Source organism: Mirounga leonina, unplaced genomic scaffold (assembly GCF_011800145.1).
Source record: "Mirounga leonina isolate KUSES-001 unplaced genomic scaffold, KU_Mleo_1.0 Mir_93, whole genome shotgun sequence".
NCBI lineage: Eukaryota > Metazoa > Chordata > Mammalia > Carnivora > Phocidae > Mirounga > Mirounga leonina.
The window spans coordinates 39,977,003-39,998,190 of NW_023270854.1; the positions used below are offsets into that span (position 1 = coordinate 39,977,003).

The 21,188-nt window shown below is 40.6% G+C and overlaps 1 protein-coding gene across 1 annotated transcript in view; it reads right to left on the reverse strand.

The window, feature by feature from the left end:
- Window positions 1–20,630, reverse strand: part of DSG2 (desmoglein 2) — a 49,766-nt gene extending 29,136 nt beyond the window's left edge. Inside the window, exons 1-2 of the mRNA XM_034995808.1 lie at window positions 20,582–20,630; window positions 365–400 (exon numbers count right to left, since the gene is read on the reverse strand). Of these exons, the coding sequence (XP_034851699.1) occupies window positions 365–400; window positions 20,582–20,620 (75 nt within the window). The 5' untranslated portion in view covers window positions 20,621–20,630. The remainder of the gene's footprint in view (window positions 1–364; window positions 401–20,581) is intronic.
- Window positions 20,631–21,188: the final 558 nt, after the last annotated feature.

Sequence of the window (21,188 nt, forward strand, 5' to 3'; positions counted from 1 at the left end):
ACTGTTTACTGCTTGATGATCTTGTCTTATGACCTTACAGTTGCACATGTATAAAGCTCTTTGTCCTATAAAAATGGAATTACATCATACATCTTATTCTGCCCCTTGATTTTTCATTCAGTACCTCATCGTGGACATTCTTCATGTACCATAAGTTGTTTTACCATCTATCAATGAACATTTAGATTGCCACAAAATGCTGCATTGAACATCCCTGGATATATGTTCTGTGCACTTGACTGAGTGGGAATGGCTAGCTCTAAGGGACTGTGCATTTTTAATCTGGTAAGGCATAGCCAAATTGCCCTCCATGAAATTAAGCCTCTGAGTCCAAAACACAGAAATGATCCTCTTGGTTCCTTACCTCTAAATGGAGTCCATTTCCAAAGTTAAAGCAGATCTGGAAAATAAAATTATTTATTTGTTGTTTGATATAATTTATCACTCAGTTCAGTTTAAATACTTATTGATAACTTACCACGTAAAGTAGTATAGATATTTAAAAAAGGTTTAACCACCACCATTACTATCCTTGTTTGTAAAAAAATATTTAATTTTCCCCTTTGTCCACCCTCCACCCCCCCATGACCAGGGCCAGAGACAGGAATCTACATTCTTCTTGATCCACACTGCCTCCTCCAGGAAACTCAGAACACAACTAATAGCTGAAAAACAAAAATAAGAACCCTCCATCTCATGTTCTCAGGGACCCACACAACTTTCCTCAAGGCCTTTAGTGTGAAATATACCCTCCACTCCTGGCTCTCCTAACTCCCATCATTTCCAGGGTCACCCACATGACTGCCCATATTCAGATTTCATACTTAAATCCCACCAACTCTTTTCTTTGGTTCTTATCGAGAACTGTCACACTTTGGGCTTCATCATCACACAGAACTACATTACAGTTATGCTTACTCTAAAATCTGCACAATAGGGGAGCACCTGGATGGCTCAGTTGGTTAAGTGGCTGACCCTTGATTTTGGCTCAGGCCATGATCTCAGGGTCGTGAAATCCAGCCCCACCTCGGGCTCCATGCTCTGTGTGGAGCCTGCTTAAGATTCTCTCTCCCTCTGCCCCTTCCCACTATGCCCTCTTTCTTTTTCTTTTTTTTTTTTTTAAGATTTTTATTTATTTATTTGACAGAGAGAGACACAGTGAGAGAAGGAACACAAGCAGGGAGAGTGGGAGAGGGAGAAGCAGGCTCCCCGCCGAGCAGGGAGCCAGATGCGGGGCTCGATCCCAGGACCCTGGGACCATGACCTGAGCCGAAGGCAGACGCTTAATGACTGAGTCACCCAGGCGCCCCACCCTATGCCCTCTTCCTAAAAAAATAAATTAAAAAAATCTGCACAATAAAATCCTATCCTACCCTCTTTTGCTTCCCTTTCTTTTTTTTAAATTTAAATTCAATTAGCCAACATATAAAACATCATTAGTTTCAGATGTAGATTTCAGTAATTCAACAGTTGCATATAACACTCAGTGCTCATCATATCACGTGCCCTCCTTTTTGCCTGTCACCCAGTTACCCCATTCCCCCATGTACCTCCCCTTTAGCAAACCTCAGTTTGTTGCCTAGAGTTAAGAGTCTCTCATGGTTTGGGGTGCCTGGGTGGCTCAGTCGTTAAGTGTCTGCCTTCGGCTCAGGTCATGATCCCAGGGTCCTGGGATCGAGCCCCGCATTGCATTGGGCTCCCTGCTCAGCGGGAAGCCTGCTTCTCCCTCTCCCATTCCCCCTCCTTGTGTTCCCTCTCTCTCACTGTGTCTCTGTCAAATAAATAAATAAAATCTTAAAAAAAAAAGAAGTCTCTCATGATTTGTCTCCCTCTCTGATTTATTCCCATTCAGTTTTCCCTCCCTTCCCCTATGATTCTCTGTGCTATTTCTTATATTCCATAGAGTGAAACCATGTAACTGTCTTTCTCTGATTGACTTATTTCACTCTTGCTGCCCTTTCTTTATAGTCCAATAATCTCTTGGTTTCACTTTTCCCTTGACTTAATTTAAACCAGTTCTTTTTTAAATTTTCTTTTAAAAATTTTTAAAGATTTCATTTATGTATTTGACAGAGAGAGACACAGAGAGAGGGGGAACACAAGCTGGGGGAGTGGGAGAGGGAGAAGCAGGCTTCCTGCGGAGTAGGGAGCCCAATGTGGGGCTCGATCCCAGAATCCTGGGATCATGACCTGAGCCGAAGGCAGACGCTTAACGACTGAGCCACCCGGGCACCCCCCCCTTTTTTTAAGATTTTATTTATTTATTTGAGAGAAATTCTAAATTTTTTAGAATTTATTTATTTATTTGCACGAGCAGGGGGAGAAGCAGGGGGAGAGAGAGAGAGGGAGAAGCAAACTCCCCGCTCAGTGGGGAGCCCATCGCGGGGCCTGATCCCAGGAGCTGGAGATCATGACTCCAGCGGAAGTCAGATGCTTAACTGACTGAGCTACCCAGATACCCCTAAGCCAGTTCTTTCTAACATGGTAGCCACATGTGGCTATTTACACTTAAATTATTTTAAATTAATAATTCATTTGCTCACTGTTCACATGAAGCAAGTGGCTTGAAAACATTTCCAACACTGCAGACAACTCTATTAGACAATGCTAGTAGATTATTGTCAGCCATTCCAAAGATGTTGTCGGTGACTCTGGGACCCCTCAGTCTCTTGACTTTCTAATATTCCTGCCTCACTTTTCCCCCAACCCTGTGAGCCCGTTGCTCTCTTTGACTCTGGCACTGTACTGGCAACAATGCTAGACAGGGCCATAGAGGCTGCATGGACCCATCACATCCATTCACTTTCTAACAGCTGCTCCCTCCACAGAGGTGGTGACTCCTTTCTAGGGTGACCATGTGTTTACTTTTGCCCAGGAGAATCTCGATGACACCTGCTGTGCAGGCTTCCCATCTGTATAACCCATTCATTCTCAAAAGTGTGCTCATTCAGACCATAAATTATATAGTTACCTTATCTTTGTATAGTAGCCCTAACATACCATTCCACACTTGAGGAGACAACCCCAATCACACGGATCACACCTCTGAACCCACTCACTCTTAGATGACCCCACTTTTTATCTGATTGAGATTGTATCTTCAATCCTCCTCTCCTTCCCTGCCTTCTCCAAGACAGAGGTGTCTTGATTCCCTTCCAAGGTTAACCATCATCTGTATGCTTTATCTTCAACTTTCTACTTATTCCCCCACATTTACCTTCTCAAGAACCTTGTTCCTTCCACTAACTTTTTAAAAAAATTTTTTATTGTTATGTTAATCCCCATACATTACATCATTAGTTTTAGATGTAGTGTTCCATGATTCATTGTTTGTGCACAACACCCAATGCTCCATGCAGAACGTGCCCTCCCTAATACCCATCACCAGGCCAACCCATCCTCCCCCCACTCCTCTAGAACCCTCAGTTTGTTTCCCAGAGTCCATCGTCTCTCACGGTTCGTCTACCCCTTCGATTTCCCCCCCTTCATTCTTCCCCTCCTGCTATCTTCTTTTTTTTTTTCCTTAACATATATTGCATTATTTGTTTCATAGGTACAGATCTGAGATTCAACAGCCTTGCACAATTCACAGCGCTCACCAGAGCACATACCCTCCCCAGTGTCTATCACCCAGTCAGTCCATCCCTCCCATCCCACTCCCCACTCCAGCAACCCTCAGTTTGTTTCTTGAAATTAAGAATTCCTCGTATCAGTGAGGTCATATGATACATGTCTTTCTCTGATTGATTTATTTCACTCAGCATAATACCCTCCAGTTCCATCCACGTCATTGCAAATGGCAAGATCTCATTCCTTTTGATGGCTGCATAATATTCCATTGTATATATATATACCACATCTTCTTTATCCATTCATCTGTCGATGGACATCTTGGCTCTTTCCACAGTTTGGCTATTGTGCACATTGCTGCTATAAACATCGGGGTGCACGTACCCTTTCTGATCCCTACTTTTGTATTTTTGGGATAAATACCCAGTAGTGCAATTGCTGGATCATATGGTAGCTCTATTTTCAACTTTTTGAGGAACCTCCATACTGTTTTCCAGAGTGGCTGCACCAGCTTGCATTCCCACCAACAGTGTAGGAGGGTTCCCCTTTCTCCACATCCCCGCCAACATCTGTCATTTCCTGATTTGTTAATTTTAGCCATTCTGACTGGTGTGAGGTGGTATCTCATTGAGGTTTTGATTTGGATTTCCCTGATGCCGAGCGATGTTGAGCACTTTTTCATGTGTCTGTTGGCCATTTGGATGTCTTCTTTGGAAAAATGTCTGTTCATGTCTTCTGCCCATTTCTTGATTGGATTCTTTGTTCTTTGGGTGTTGAGTTTGATGAGTTCTTTATAGATTTTGGATACTAGCCTTTTATCTGATATGTCATTTGCAAATATCTTCTCCCATTCTGTTGGTTGTCTTTTGGTTTTGTTGACTGTTTCTTTTGCTGTGCAAAAGCTTTTTATCTTGATGAGGTCCCAATAGTTGATTTTGCTTCCCTTGCCTTTGGCGATGTTTCTAGGAAGAAGTTGCTGCGGCTGAGGTCGAAGAGGTTGCTGCCTGTGTTCTCCTTTAGGATTTTGATGGACTCCTGTCTCACATTGAGGTCTTTCAACCATTTCGAGTCTATTTTTGTGTGTGGTGCAAGGAAATGGTCCAGTGTCATTCTTCTGCATGTGGCTATCCAGTTTTCCCAACACCATTTGTTGAAGAGACTGTCTTTTTTCCATTGGACATTCTTTCCTGCTTTGTCAAAGATGAGTTGACCATAGAGTTGAGGGTCCATTTCTGGGCTCTCTATTCTGTTCCATTGATCTATGTGTCTGTTTTTGTGACAGTACCATACTGTCTTGACGATGACAGCTTTGTAATAGAGCTGGAAGTCCGGAATTGTGATGCCACCAGCTTTGCTTTTCTTTTTGAACATTCCTCTGGCTATTCGGGGTCTTTTCTGGTTCCATACAAATTTTAGGATGATTTGTTCCATTTCTTTGAAAAAAGTGGATGCTATTTTGATGGGGATTGCATTGAATGTGTAGATTGCTGTAGGTAGCATTGACATCTTCACAATATTTGTTCTTCCAATCCATGAGCATGGAACGTTTTTCCATTTCTTTGTGTCTTCCTCAATTTCTTTCATGAGTATTTTATAGTTTTCTGAGTACAGATCCTTTGCCTCTTTGGTTAGATTTATTCCTACGTATCTTATGGTTTTGGGTGCAGTTGTAAATGGGATCGACTCCTTAATTTCTTTCTTCTGTCTTGTTGTTGGTGTAAAGGAATGCCACTGACTTCTGTGCATTGATTTTATATCCTGCCACTTTACTGAATTCCTGTATGAGTTCTAGCAGTTTTGGGGTGGAGTCTTTGGGGTTTTCCACATAAAGTATCATATCATCTGCAAAGAGTGAGAGTTTGACTTCTTCTTTGCCGATTTGGATGCCTTTTATTTCTTTTTGTTGTCTGATTGCTGCTTCCACTAACTTTTTATCTTTACTCACCACTGGCTAATTAAACATGTTTATTTCCTTTCCATTGGCTAACCAAATATATTAAGATCTTCCCTACCTTAAAAACAAACAAACCTTCCCTGTTTCTGTGAACATTTAATCCGCATGTATTCTTTTTTTTTTACTATGACTTCAAACTGAAATTGTCTATATTTATTGCCTTCACTTTCCCACCTTTTATTTGTGTATTAATTTATGATTATCTGCCTTAAATTTGGATTTTCTGTCTTGTTTGCCTTTTCTCACCTACAATCCAGGTTCTATGAAGCCCTTGCTGATAAATCATGGAAAATAAGGCTTTCTCTAAAATGTCTAAGTCTCTTTCACCTATCCACTTCTCTTTGAAGGCTTCTTGCGGGGTGTGTTCTACATGTGGATCCTTCCCCTTTCTCTTTCCTCTGCCTTGTTCATATTCTTATCTCTACCCCTGTAAAGAGAAACTCAAGGATAGTGGATGTTCAGTCTCTAGTTTGAGCCTCTATGGGGCAGACAAATGACCATGGCTCATTTTCTATTGTATGGCCAGATACATTATTTCTTCTGCACCTCATCCTCTTTATTATTGGCTAAAAATGCCAGAGGTATCTTTAGCCAAAGTTGTGCTCCCCAAATTCATGTATTTTCAAAGATGGCATGGTATGAAAAACAAGTGAAAGCAATGATGAATAGATTACTTCTCTCTGATGGGAATTTTTGAAAGGAAAGAGTAGTGACTGGATCCAACATTCCTCACTGTTACATCATCAGGAAACACTCTTAAAATGTAATATATTTCTTGCCTACCCATTTCTTTAGTTTGTACTGGCCATACTGAGGAATTGGCTAGATCCAATATTTACCACATTTATTCTTCCCTAAAATCTTACTTGGCCTAGCAAAAAAGGTATAATAATTACATGGTATTTTATTAAATGTTATCATTCTGACTAAATATCATGTTTCCTTAGTACATAAATAAAAGGGGGCAGTTTATAGTTCCCTATTCAAATGCAAATTCTTTATCAGAGTATCTCCATTGATTTTTTTCCCCCCTGGAATATCCTTTCTAGACGTTATTTGTTAAGAAACACAGACAATCATATGGTTACAAACAGTGCTTCCTAAACTTGAATGTGCATTTTGCTCACTGGGAATCTTGTTTAAAAATAAAGATTTCAATTCAGTAGGTGTGCAGTTTAGCCTTCCACTCTGCTTTTCTAACCAGCTCTTAGGGGATGCTGACATTGCCAGTTCTTGAGTAGCAAGGTTGTAGAATGTGATGGAATATCAGTTGTTCGCCTATGGTTAAAGACAATGAAGTTCACCTATTCATTACAGTCTCAGTTCTTAACACATGAAACTTTGTCATTCTTAATTACTAATATCTTGAATGCAGAGAATCTTATATTTCATGCATTTAACATTAACAAATTTTAATTGCAAATATATACAAAAGTAGAGTGAATGAACATCCACTAAACAACACCTAGTTTCAATCATCTAGCACCCACTTTCTTTAAAAATAGATTTTTTATTTTTTTAAAATTTATTTATTTGAGAGAAGGAGAGAGAGAGAGCATGAGAGGGGGGAGGGTCAGAGGGAGAAGCAGGCTTCCCACCAAACTAGGAGTCTGATGCGGGACTGATCCTGGGACTCCAAGATCATGACCTGAGCCGAAGGCAGTTGGTTAACAAACTGAGCCACCCAGACGCCCTCATCTTAAAATTTCTGCAATTTGAATTCATTCATGCTTTCAATTTCCTGAGCTCCTACAATATGCTACTAGAATGTTCTTATCCTCTTGGATTCTTACTTGATGGAGAGATAGACAAAAATAGGTTGGGATAGCTGTAAAGAAAACTAAAGCAGGGACAGGGTGATGGAGAGTGATTGAGGACTGTGAGGAGGCTCTCAAAAGAGGTTTTATCTTCATAGAGACTGGACAGAATGGGGGAACAAGTCAGGCAGACTTTCCTGCAAAGGGAAGAGCCAGGCATGAGGTGGGAATGGTACCGGTGATCCAGGCTGGTGCTGTAAGGGGCGGGGTGAGTGAGTCAGTGGAGATGATGTCAGGGCTTTTGGGGTGCTGGTAATCTTGTTTCTTGATCTGGTTGCTGGTCACACGCTGTGTTCAGTTTGTGAAAATTCAGTAATACAGTACACTTGTGATATCTACACTTTTCCACGTGTTACACTAAAAAGTTACAGAAATTGATGTGCATCTTAAAGCCAAGCACATGACAATTTTCTGTCATCAAGTTCCTGTGGAGGATCAGAGAGGTTGTCAAACCAGGGTGAGCTGCTACTGGCACTTAGTGGGTAGAGAGCAAAGATGTAGCTCAACATCCTATAATGCACAGGACAGTTCTCCCAACAAAGCATTGTCTGGCTCCAAATGACAAAGTGCTGAGGTTCAGAAACCCTGATTTCGAACTTGCATCTCTGATTGGAAGTCACCATAATAACTAGAGTCAAGAAAGTCATACAAATTGCAGAGGACCGTGGATTTATGTAAACTTCCAAATGGGTAGCATATTGCAGACAATGTAAGCGGAATAACTGACATTTTCTGACTTCTGTCCTCCATCCCCACTCCTTCCCACTTCCCTTTGAACATTTCCAGCTCTGTAAGTTTGAGTGATGGCCTGTAGGGATGTTGTAAAAGGGTTCAAACATTGGAAGAATGCCTGGACATGATGACCATTATGGTTTCTCCCGAGTATGAAATCTATAGCTTTTTTTCTCACAGGACTTGGTGACAGAAGTCATGTGCAACATGCCTTTAAGACTGAAGAGGAAAAATAAACTTCTAGTCTCTCTAACCAAAGAAGTAATGTTTTTAGATGAAACAGACAAATCCTTCAATCCAATTTACTGAAGTTAAAAACAAGTTTTTGTTTTTACCATTGGATCCTATGCATCTTGTCAAAACTGGCCTTCCCAGTAACTGGCAAGAAAATAATTTTTCTTTTGGCAGAGGCACTAGGGAAAGTCATCACTGCAAAAATACTATCAATGTACTGTTTGTTCTCAAGGTTGGCACTTTTAGAAAAAAGACTTCCTGTTCTGAAGTCACCTTAATGATTTAATAAGCAGAATCCAGGAGGCCTTATGAGTCATCCAATGACAGCTTCTCCTGATTCTGAATTTGAATTTTAGGTAGTTAAACTACATACTTTAAGTCTGAATGCAATAAATTACATGATTTGTCATAATCGTTTACCTGCTTTTCCAATGTTTGGGCTAATCTTAACGTAACAGATAGGATGCAGAGTTAAGTCATGTTGAAGCTACCTTTAAAGAGGAAGATATTTTCCTTGGCAACATTTATTGCCTCAAAAAATTTTAAAATATGGATTTGGCAATGTGTCCTTGAGTTGTTAGATCACATGGTGAATTCTTATTTCAAGTTGAGTTTTGTGTAATCATAGACAGCTCCTATTTCTTCCTTGATAATAGACAAAGAAACTGAAGGTCCAGGAAAGTCAATGTTATTTTATTTAGTGTACATTTTTTGGCCTTTAAAACTTTTTTTATTTTATTTTTTAAGATCAAGACCTGAGCTGAGATCAGAGTTGGATGCTTAACTGACTGAGCCACCCAGGCGCTTTAAAAAAATCAAGAGTTGCTAACAAGTGATTAAATGTAAGCTTTTAAAATATTTAATCTTTTCTCTTCCCGACTATTTTCTAATAGGGATGTTAGCAGTGCTTCTCAAGCTTGAGTGGCATCAGAATCACCTTGTTAAAATACGGACTACTGAGCTCCACCAGTTTCCAATTATCGATTATCGGTCTGGGAGTCAGGGGGCGTAAGAATTTGTGTTCTAACAAGTTTCCTGGTGATGCTGATGCTGCTGGTCTGGGATCACACTTGAAAACGACTGTATAAAAGCAGAGTAGCAAAGGAAAAGGAAGAGAGCCTGGATAATTCATACACTGGATAATAAATCCTCAACTACAAAGATGTGTGAAACAACAGATTCTAAATTAGGAAATTCAGTAACTGAGTGATTTCTATCCCAAGAAGATTTTTCACTTCAGAAGTAATAATATAATAGGATTACTTGAAATAGGGTTTTCCACCGCTTTAAACCTTTTCTAGTTTAAGTTTTACTGATCTTGAGCATTTATTATTTGTGAAATATTTTACCATTTTATTGGTATTTGTTTTCTGTAACTGCTATGAATGCTTTTGGAATCAGGCAAAATATTAGTAAATATATATAATACATCTCACATTTTGATAGACAAAAATGATGGGTTGTTTCCACCTTTTTCCTGCAATACAGTCCTGAAAATTACACTTAAAAAAAAATGAAGAAAACCAGATTCCCACCCACACTCCCCAGAAGTTTAAGAAAACCAAGAGCTTCAGATTGCCACTTTTCACCATTTGATGGCACTGGTCTGTCAGTGGGGCAACAGTAGACTCCAAGGTTCAAAGTGGAAAATAGGCATTTTCAACTGGTCTCAAATAAATGGAGGCAAAATGTAAAAAAGTGAAAATCAAGGGCTTTAGAAAGTTGTATGAATCTTCTTGGGGGGACTACTATCTGTAAAATTAGGCAAATCTTAACTTATATTTCCTCTCTCTTTTCCTTCCTTTTTTGAATAATTCTAACTTGTAATGAAACTAAACCAATGATCTAGAAGTTCAGGCCAGACTGATGACTAACTGGGCAGTAAATATTTCTTTTAAACAAATGAATTTCAGGTTATTCTTCCAGCTTTCCCAAACATAGGAAGATACTTTGACTCTTGGGTTTTTAAAAAAAAAAATTTTTTTTTAAAGATTTTATTTATTTATTTGAGACAGAGAGAATGAGAGAGAGCACATGAGAGGGGGGAGGGTCAGAGGGAGAAGCAGACTCCCTGCCGAGCAGGGAGCCCGATGGGGGACTCGATCCAGGGACTCCAGGATCATGACCTGAGCCGAAGGCAGTCGCTTAACCAACTGAGCCACCCAGGCGCCCGACTCTTGGGTTTTTAAAGAATACTTCTGTGTCCCAGACAGTTAGCTAGTGACATAGACAAGTGACATGTAGATTCTGCTCTGAAACTTACAGTTCAGTAGGAGAGATAAAAAGTATATAAATTACTATAACATAAGGTAGAAAAACTTAACTGTAGGAATGACAGCTGCAAAAACAGCTCTGGGGAACTGGGGAGCTCAGAAAGGGAGAAATCCCTTTCTGCTAGGGAAATCAGGAGAGGTGTAGGGTAAGAAGTGGCACGGGGCTTGGCCTTGAGAGGGAGCAGAATCCATGTCTGTGCAGATTGGAGGTGGAAGGAAATGATCCATATCAAAGGCAGCATGTACCAGAACATGGAGATCGAGGGCAATGAACAAGAAGTTTGGCAGTTTGGCACCTAGACTATGTTACGGTGGCAAGTAGAAAAAACGGGACAAAAATTATGCTAAGATAATTCACTGACAGCTTCTGATTAGGGATGCTGTAACACTAGAGCTCCAGAAAGTTTTCTAGCAGTACTGTGTAAGGTGAAAGGCAGGTGACGGTTTGAGCATAAGTAATAAGCCAGAGGAGATGGAATGAGGACCAGCATAGGGTAATGGCACGAGGATGGATGGGTGAAGCCGAACCTTTCAGAGGACCCAACTAATCCTTGGCAATGCCCTGTGTGCGGAGGATAGGGGAAGGGGTCAGAGATACTGAAATTGTAAGTCTGAGTGGCTAGAAGGATGCAATTCTCAGAGCACAGCTTGTAGACATGCTAGGCTTAGGTCCTGGGGAAAGATATTAGACAATAAAGAGTATGGCACTGTGGCTCAAAGGGAGGCAGGGATTGCACTCACTGTCCTAAAGGCAGTACTCTCCCAGCCCCGGATGTCACCACGCACTCTGCACCTCCCCTGACGTCCACTCATATCTGATATGTCTCCCAGTCGTGTGTGTACAGCATACTCTTCTACTGTGCTGGGCTGGAAAAGGAGATGAGAACCACTGCAGCTTGCTAGAGGTGAAAGGACTCTCAGTAGAATATTATGGAAGCAAAGGAAGGAGATATTTGAAGAAGAGATGATTAACAGTATTAAAACATGGTGATTGACCTAGGTGTCTTGCCCAATTTCTCAGCTAGAACTTTTGGGGTCTAAGGAGAGTAGATCTCTAAGATGAGAGAGGGGGTAAGGGCAATTTAATTTAATGTAATATTTTTATTTTTAAGTTTTTAACTTTTTCACTGAAGAATAATGGATATATACTATTGTATTTGGTTTCAAATGTACAACATAGTCATTTGATATTTATATACATTACGAAATGATCATCACAAGTCTAGGCAGTTAGGAGCTCTCATCATACGAGTTGTTACAATATATTTGATTATATTCTCTATGTATAACATAGAGAATATAGTCTTGTATATTTTCTAACTGGAGGATTATACCTCTTAATCCTCCTCTCACCTATTTCGCCTAACCTCCTAGCTCCCTCTGGCAACCGTATCTATGAGTGCTTCTGTTTGGTTTTTTAGATTCCACATGTAAATGAGACCGTATGGTATTTTGTCTTAACCTGTCTTACTTCCATTAGCATAATATCCTCTAAGGTCCATCCATGTTGTTGCAAATGGCAATATTTCATTTTTTTATAGCTGACTAATATTTCATCACACACACACACACCACATCCATTTATCGATGGACATTTAGGTTGCCTCCATTCTTGGCTTGCAATGAACATAGGAGTGCATATGTTATTTTTGGATAAATACCTAAAAGAGGAATCGCTGGATCTTATGGTATTTCTATTTTTAATATTTGAGGAACCTCCATACTGTTTTCCATAGTGGCTGTACCAATTTACATTCTCAGTCTTGGAAGACTGTATGTTTCTAGGAATTTATCCATTTCTTCTAGGTTGTCAATTTGTTGGCATATGAATTGTTCATAGTAGTCTCTTATGATCATTTGTATTTCTGTGGTATTAGTTTTAACTTCTCTTTCATTTCTGATTCTATGTGGGCCCTTTTTCTTTTTCTCTTGATGAGTCTGGCTGAAAGTTTATGAATTTTGTTTATCTTTTCAAAGAACCAGCTCTTGGTTTCTTTTCTATTTTTTTTTTTAATCTCTATTTTATTTGTTTCTGCTCTGATCTTTATTTCCTTCCTTCTACTAGCTTTGGGCTCTTCTTTTTCTACTTCCCCCCCCCCTTTTTTTTTTAGATTTATTTATTTATTTGAGGAGGGGGGTAGAGGGAGACAGAAAATCTCAAGCTGACTCCATGGCCAGCTCAGAGCCTGATGTGGGGCCTGATCAGGACCTAAGATCATGACCTGAGCTGAAATCAAAAGTCAGACATTTAACGGACTGAGCCACTCAGGCGCCCCTCTTTTTCTAGTTCCTTTAGGTGTAAGGTTAAATTACCTATTTGAAATTTCTCTGGTTTCCTCAGGTGGGCCTCGATTGTTATAAAATTCCCTCTTAGAACTGCTTTTGCTGCATCCTATAGATTTTGGAACATTGTGTTTTCATTTTCATTTGTCTCAAGGTACTTTTTGATTTCCTCTTTGATTTCTTCATTGGCCCAATGGTTGTTGTGTTTGTGTTTTTTCCAGTTTCCTTCTTGTGGTTGATTTCTAGTTTCACACCACTGTGGTCAGAAAAACATGCTTGATAGGATTTCAACATTAAATTTATTGAGACTTGTTTTGTGGCGTAACATGTGATCCACCCTGGAAATGTACCATGTGCACTTGAGAAGAACATGTGTTCGGCTGTTTTTGGATGGAATGTTCTGTAATAATCTATTAAGTCCATCTGGTCTAATGTGTCATTCAAGGTCAATGTTTCCTTATTAATTTTGGGTCTAGATGATCTATCCATTGATGTAAGTGGGGTGTTAAAGTCCCCTACTATTATTCTATTACTGTCAATTTCTCCCTCTGTGTCTGTTAATATTTGCTTTATATATGTAGGTGCTCCTGTGCTGGGTGCATAAATATTTACAAGTGGTATATCTTCTTGTTGAATTGATCCCTTTATCATTATGTGATGCCCTTCTTTCTCTCGTTACACCTTTTGTTTTAAAGTCTATTTTGTCTGATATTAGCTACCTCAGCTTTCTTTCTGCTTCCATTTATAAGGAATATGTTTTTCTATCTCTTCACTTTCAGTCTGTGTGTGTCTTTATATCTGAAATGAGTCTCTTGTAGGCACCATACAGGCAGGTCTTGGTGTTTTTTATCCATTTAGCCACTCCGTGTCTTTGGATTGGAGCATTTAGTCCATTTACATTGAAGGTAATTATTGCTAGGTATGTATTTATTGCCATTTTGTCAATTGTTTTCTCATTGTTTTTGTAGTTCTTTGTTCCTTTCTTCTTTTCTTGTTCTCTTCTCTTGTGATTTGTGACTTTCTTTAGTGTTGTTTGGAATCCTTTATTTTTTGTGTATCTATTATGGGTTTTGGTTTGTGGTTACTAGGAGGTTCATATATAACAACCTATATATATAGCCATCTGTTTTAAGTTGGTGGTCACTTAAGTTTGAATGCTTTCTAAAAGCACAACATTTTTGCCCCTGCCCCTCACGTTTTATGTTTTTGATGTGATATTTATATATCTTATTTTGTGACTTCCTTAACGAATTATTATAGATATGGTTGATTTTACTAGTGTTATCCTCTTCTACCTATCTTGTTGCTGTTCCTTTTTGTGGAGGCTCTGTTGACCTAATTTCTAGGTCCCCTTCACAGGGAATTATTCTATATACAGTTGTAGATTTGTTGTGTCTGTGGAAAGAGGTGAGATCAGGATCTTCCTACACTGCCATCTGAACCCTCCTCCTAGTTTTATTTTATTTTTTAGTTTGCATAGTAGGGAACTTGAAAGAATAATGGGTAGTGTAGAATAGGGGGAATTTGAACTCTCTTACTCTCTTCTCATCTCATCTCTACCCAAATCTACCCTCTCATTCTCCAATCAGCCAGGTAGCACCAACTTGAATGATGAAAATAATTCCCATGAAGGTATAATTTTGATGTGAGACCTAGAAGTGTTCAGCACAGAGCAGGAGCTCAATAATATTAGTTGAATGAATGAACGCATAAAGGCTTAATCAACCAGAGAGATATTTGCAATTTCAAAAGAATAGAGATAAGTAAGATGAATCCCTAATCAGAACCTCTCACTATTCGTCTATCACCATTTCTCAATAGGGGTGCTACTGGCATTTCCAATAAGAAAAAAATATTAATGCGTGGCCAATTCTTCTTGACGGTTCTGAAGAATGCTGGAGGCTTACCATCCCTGGATTTGAGGTATTAAATACCAGTATAATCCCAGGCCTTGTGACAACCAAAGCACACCTTTCAAACCCCGGCCCCCCAACATTTTCTTGAGAACCATTGCTCCCAAACCAACCCTCCTGCCGGGCTGCACCCTCCCTCCCCTGTACTCTCTGTACTTTTCTGCCCGTCCTTGATCACAACATCCCAAATTCTGGAACATCTCCTTTAAAAAAAAAAAAGGAAAAAACTGCTCCTAATCGGTCAACTACTATCACTTCTTTCTTGACCCTTTCCTGACCAACTCAACCAAAATTCATCTTTTTATTTTCTTAATGATTTGAACACCTCCCTAAAAATGCTTACTTATTAATTAGCCTTTTGTGGCTTCCATTGGTATCAAGAAGGCTGCACTCATCTTTCTCCATGGATTTTGTCTCACATTCTATGTTCCAGCTACAATGAAGTCCTTCACTTCTTCCAAAGAACCCACACCCTTGTCTTCAGGCCTTTGCATATACTCTTTTCTCTACGTAGAACATTCTTCTCCCTCCTTCTCTTCATATCATCTTCTCACTAATTTATAATTATTCTCAGATCTTGGCTGGGATGTTCGGTGTTGGAGCTCCTTCTGTAGGCTCCATAGTATTATTTGTTCTTTTATCATTACTCTTTTTACTATAACCCAATTGGAATTTAGACATTTACTTGTTTACTAGACCATAAACACCATGAGGGCAGAACATGTCAGGCTTTTTCATGGTCTCCCAATGTCTAGTATGTTGTTTAAAATTGAGCAAGGCATTACTAAACAGTGGTCCTATATGGTTAGTTTCTACATAGTTTTTCTTGTGAGCATCACCATATTACCATTAGATTATGGTATAAATCCTGCTGTTCTAGCTTCTTTTACTTTAGTCACTAAGCTTTGCATATAATAAAAATCTCAATAATTTTTAATAATTTGAAATAAAAATAGTACAATGTCATATGTGGTATACATTTGATAGTTTAAGATAAACTTATTGTAAGAAAACAATCTCTCATATATGGACTATATGTTTGAAAAGTGTTATTCAGCTTTTAAAACCTGTGGCACTTTGAAAAAGTTGTGATTAAGAAATGCTCAATTTGATCTAAAGCTCATTTATGATTTCAATTAAGGTTTCTGATTTTTCTATAATTTGGCGGTTTAAAAAATACCAAACCCTATTCAATGTGTAATTTTTTTCCATATAAATATTTGTATGCTTCATTCATGAATACAGTTTTGTAAAATTTAAACCAGTAATTCTCACTCTTATAGCTGTCTGATAATTAGATTAACTGCAAAGTTTCTATCAGTCCATATTTCTGGACCTCAACCATGGGGATTTTATTTTATTTTATTTTATTATTTATTTATTTATTTATCTTTTAAAGATTTTATTTATTTATTTGACAGAGAGAGACACAGAGAGAGAGGGAACACAAGCAGGGGGAGTGGGAGAGGGAGAAGCAGGCTTCCTGCAGAGCGGGGAGCCCGATGCGGGGCTCGATCCTAGGACCCTGGGATCATGACCTGAGCCGAAGCAGACGCTTAACGACTGAGCCACCCAGGCGCCCCAACCATGGGGATTTTAATTTAGCTCATTAAGTATGTCTAGGATTGGGGAGAATTTAGCCCAAATGAATGTGCATACCTTTTTGTACAGTACTTCCCTCTAAGTTTCTTATTAAAGAAACTTGTTAAGAGTTGACATTTTCCCATAACCTATTAATTTTTAGAAACAAAAGCAAATGTGAAAGCACATGTTTCTAAAATCCCTGCATATAACTGATTACTTCAGTTAGTTAATTAATAAGCTTCAATATTTATCATCTAATTTATGCTTGAATTTACTCTAAATTCTATTATCCAGTTGTATATTAAAACATCAAGCATAACTCCAATGTTATTGATAATTTGTAGATAGCTGAACCTATTTGTTAGGGGTTGAACTGTGTCTCCCAAAAGAAGATATGATGAAGTCCTAACCCGCAATATCTCAGAATGTAACCTTATTTGGAAATAGGGTCTTTGTGGATTTAACCAAGTTGAGGCCATTAGTGTGAGCCCTAATCCATTATGACCAGTGTCTTTACAAAAAGGGGAAATTTGGACATAGACTCAGACATGTGCAGAGGTAAAATGATAAGAAGAGATTTAGGAAGAATGTGATGTGAAGTTGGAGGATAGCAGTGAGGCATCTAAAAAGCAAGGAATGCCAGAAATAGTTGACAAACCACCAAACACTAGGAAGAGGCAAGGAAGGAAACCTACAGATTTCAGAGGGAATATATAGCCCTGATGACACCTTGATTTCAGACTTCTAACATCTAGAACTGTGAGACAATAAATTTCTACTGTTTCAAGCCACCCAATTTTTGGTACTTTGTTACAGCAGCCCTAGCAAACTAATACACCAGTAGATGTAACTGTTCGTAATACAATTTGTTATCACTGAATCCTTAAAATGTAGTTTGGTTTTTAAAAACAAGCTTACTTAGTCAAAGGCAAAACGGAGGCAACCATCAGAAAATCTACCCCCCCCCCCAAGTGCCCTCTTTAGCAGTCTGGTGAAGCCTATGGACCCTTTCTCAAAATAATATTTTGAAATTTATAAAAGGAAAAAAAACCATTGGATTATGAATGAATTCCAATACAATGAAATAGTCAGAATTTAAGAAACACCAATTTGTGATGTAGTGATATCATGTACTTCATTATCAACACATTAATAATAAGATTTAGAAGTCTGTTAGTGATGAGAACAAATGGTATTTTCAGATAACTGTAGTATGATGTGACAACATTTGTGACAAAGTCACAGTTACTGCTAATGCTAAGGCAGTGTCTTTCTTACACTCAGAATTTAAAGAAATGCTAAATTTCAGATAGAGATTAGTAAACATAGATATGTAATTTATTCCCAGCCATGTCTAAGGACCCTCTGAATTCTATCTGTGGAGCATTTGGTAGTTGGTGGATCCCAGGCAAAAAACTTTTGAAGAGGAAAGACTGTCATGAAATTGTTTCTATTTTCCATTTTGTGTTGGTGCCACTCAGTATCTCCTTTCTTGTGTGTCTCCCCGAACTGCGGAGGAAAGCTAAAGACCACAGGTCATAGACTCCCTTGCAGCTAAAGTTTTAACTGTGATTTAAGTTCAATCAATCAGCATTTACATAAGTTCTGAAAGAAGGAAGTGAAGTAGAAGCTATATGTATGCTGGCGAGCCTAGTATGTAGGACACAGTTGGGTTTTTGCAGCAATCTTATTACTGTTTTAGTGTCCACCACTAGATTACTGGGTGCCAAGAGGCAGGGTCCTGGTACATTTAGGTGGCAGGCATCCTAGTAAATGTGGCATGGTTCTGGACCTGGCAGCAAAAGTAGCATCCAGATCATGGCAATTTCTACATTGTGGGATTGGCAGTGTGGGTTTCTGATCGCCTTAAGTGCTTGGGTTTGGCTGTGTGGCTTGGAAGTCATTACTGACAACTCCCCTAAAGTCTGTTTCCTCAATCCTTCCTATAGTTATGCAATCAACTTAATGCCCTGAAATATATCCCTTCTTGCTTTAACTAGCTAGAATGAATTCTGTTATCTGCAACTGAACTCTGACCCGTGCAGAATACAGTTTATATTCCCTTCTATAAAAGACCCATTTCCTCAAGAACTCCTTCTGACAGATGAGTTGCTTTCCATTCTTTACCAAAGAGTATACTTTCAACTTCAAACACCCGGGGGGGGGGGGGGCAAAATGGTAAACTGTCCACTGTTCTTTGACCAAAAATAAACATACTCAAATTTATATCACAAAAAGCATAATAGAAAATACAAAGAATAGCCTAGAATCTGTTCCAGTTTGCTTAGTTATAATCACCTCATAAGTCAGTTATTGCCTGATAGAGTAAAAATACTGGATTGTTAAAATAGAAAATATGCATAAATTATTAGCTATTTCTCCATAAATATAAGTGACTTGGCCTGCTTGTTATACCATTTGAGAATTAAGAAGATTCTTTTCCTATGTGAAAAGAATTTAATATTTAACCCTCAAAGTAAGCCAGGTGCTATTAGCTTGGTAGTCAACTTAGCCAGGAGGTATCACAATGAGGGAACAGTTGCTCTATTATTTTGGAGGCCAAAAAGAAAATCCTAAATTGTCAGAGAAAAGTTTTATTAACAAAATGAACTTGACTGAAAATACCTCAATGACTTCAGCAAAATGAAATCGATAAACAGAGCATGAAAATGAACTGGTGTGCCAAAGGTCTGGAGGTCTTAATTATGCTATTCCAAGTGAGAGTTCACTAAAATCCCTAGATTGGATTAGTCATTTTTTTTTTCCTGTGATATACACACATACACAAAACAGGAAAAAATATATATTAACATAATTAACTACTATTAATACTATGTAAATATATTAATATAAAAATAGATGTGTATTTTTTCCCCTCCTCCATTGCAACTCTGGGAGAGAGAAGGTACTCTTCCGGAAGTTAGAACTTTTATTATTTACTTATTTATTTTTAAAAGATTTTATTTATTTATTTGAGAGAGAGAGAGAGTGCGAGAGTATGAGCAGGGGGAGCGGCAGGAAGAGGGAGAAGCAGACTCCCCGCTCAGCAGGAAGCCCGACTAGGGCGTCGATCCCAGGGTCTTGGGATCCACACCGGAGCCCAAGGCAGACGCTTAACCCAGCGAGTCACGCAGGCGTCCGGGAAGTTACAACTTTTAATATAGGGAACGAACTGGTGTGGCTTAAAAAATTTTTTTACCATTATATAAGAAAACTGAGTATGATTTTGTATCTAATCTCTCTGAACATATGTTTAAGTCTCAGGAAGGTGAACCCGCACTTACATCAGGGTAATAACTGTCATTTTATCAAAACCCATTTAGCAAAACCCCATAAGCCAGATACATTTCTTAGTCGTGTGCAATTCCTTTACCAAACAGAAAGCAAAGATACTTAAAATCCAATCCGAGCACTGAAACCAAGAATAAGAAATGTAGCTTTAGAGACCCAACATTATTTTCTAGCGGTTCAAGCCCTTTTCGTTAATAACGTCTGGAAAGCCAATTTGACTGTGGCTCCGCACTTTTTCTGTCACCTTTTAAAATGAAAAAAATCTTCAAACTATTACACATTTCATTATCTTTAACACCCGGAAACAGCTTTAGAACACCAATTTTGAGAACTTTAAGTTAAAACTATCTTTATGTGGGTGATTTTGACAATAATGTGGCTTTAACACACAAAAAAGTAGACTCTGTAAAATTTTTACTTTTTTTTTTTTTTAAACCCTATTTTTAGCCCTTTGTTGCCGTCTAGGAATAAAGGCGTTTCTCCGCTTTCCCCGGTTCACTGCCGCGGACGGGATCGTGGAGAACTGCCCCGAACCTGCAGGAAGGCACGGCCTCTGCCTCTCCCGCCTCCATGTTGCCGGTCGGAGGGAGAAGGCAGCAAACAAAGCCCCGATCTCCAGGAAAGGTGCTCCGCGCAGGGCCCGCGACACCCACGGATCCCAGCCAGAAAAGGCGCTAGAGCCGGAGTGTGGCGGCCGAAGAGCAGCACTGCAGGCAGGTTCCCGCCCGCCCGCCAGCGGGCTTTTGCGGAGCCTCGGGGTTCGAGCTCGCCACAGCCTGCCCAGCCCTCCCCCACCTCGCGGCTCAAAGGAGCGCCCCGCGCGGGGCTCTGTTCAGGCGGGTGCGGGCAGGTCGCCGCGCGAGCCCGGCTCCCGCCCGCGCCCGCGCCCGCGCCCGCCCGGGGCTTCGCGTCCTCGCTGCCCGCACTTACCAGGAGAAGCAGCGCGGCACGCTCCGCGCTCCGCGCCATCGCGCCCCCGCCGCCGCCGCCGCCGCGCCCTCGCCTCGGGCTGCTACCCGGCTCGGCGCCCCAGCTCCCCCGCGTCCCCGCCAGCGCGCGCCCCGGCCCCGCCCCGGAGCGCCCGCCCCGAGGGCCGCTCTCCGCGGCCGCCGCGCCGCCCTGCCCAGGGGCGGCCGCCGCGAGAAAAATGGAACCGGGAGCCCGCCCCAGAAGCTGGCGCTGAGGTGGGAATTCCTCGCAGCAGGGAGGCGCGCGGTGGACTCCCGCCCCTCGTCGCTCACGCAGCTGGGACCGGGACGTCCCTGGGCTGGGGAGTTTGGGTGGCAGGCCCCGCCCCACCGTCCTCTCCTTCCCCGTCCCCTCCTCTCAGGAGAGTGGCCAGGACTAGGGAGCTTCTGGGTCACCCGGCGGGGACTCGGCCTGAGTAGCGCGGGCCGCCGAGCCCCGGCCCAAGGGCAAACCTCAACCTCCGCAGCGAGACCCGCGGTGTCCGGCGAGCGCCGCCCCCCGGCCGCCCGAGGCCGCTCACGGGTCCAGCGCTTTGTGAATGTGCGCGGGCCCGGAGCTCAGGTGGCGC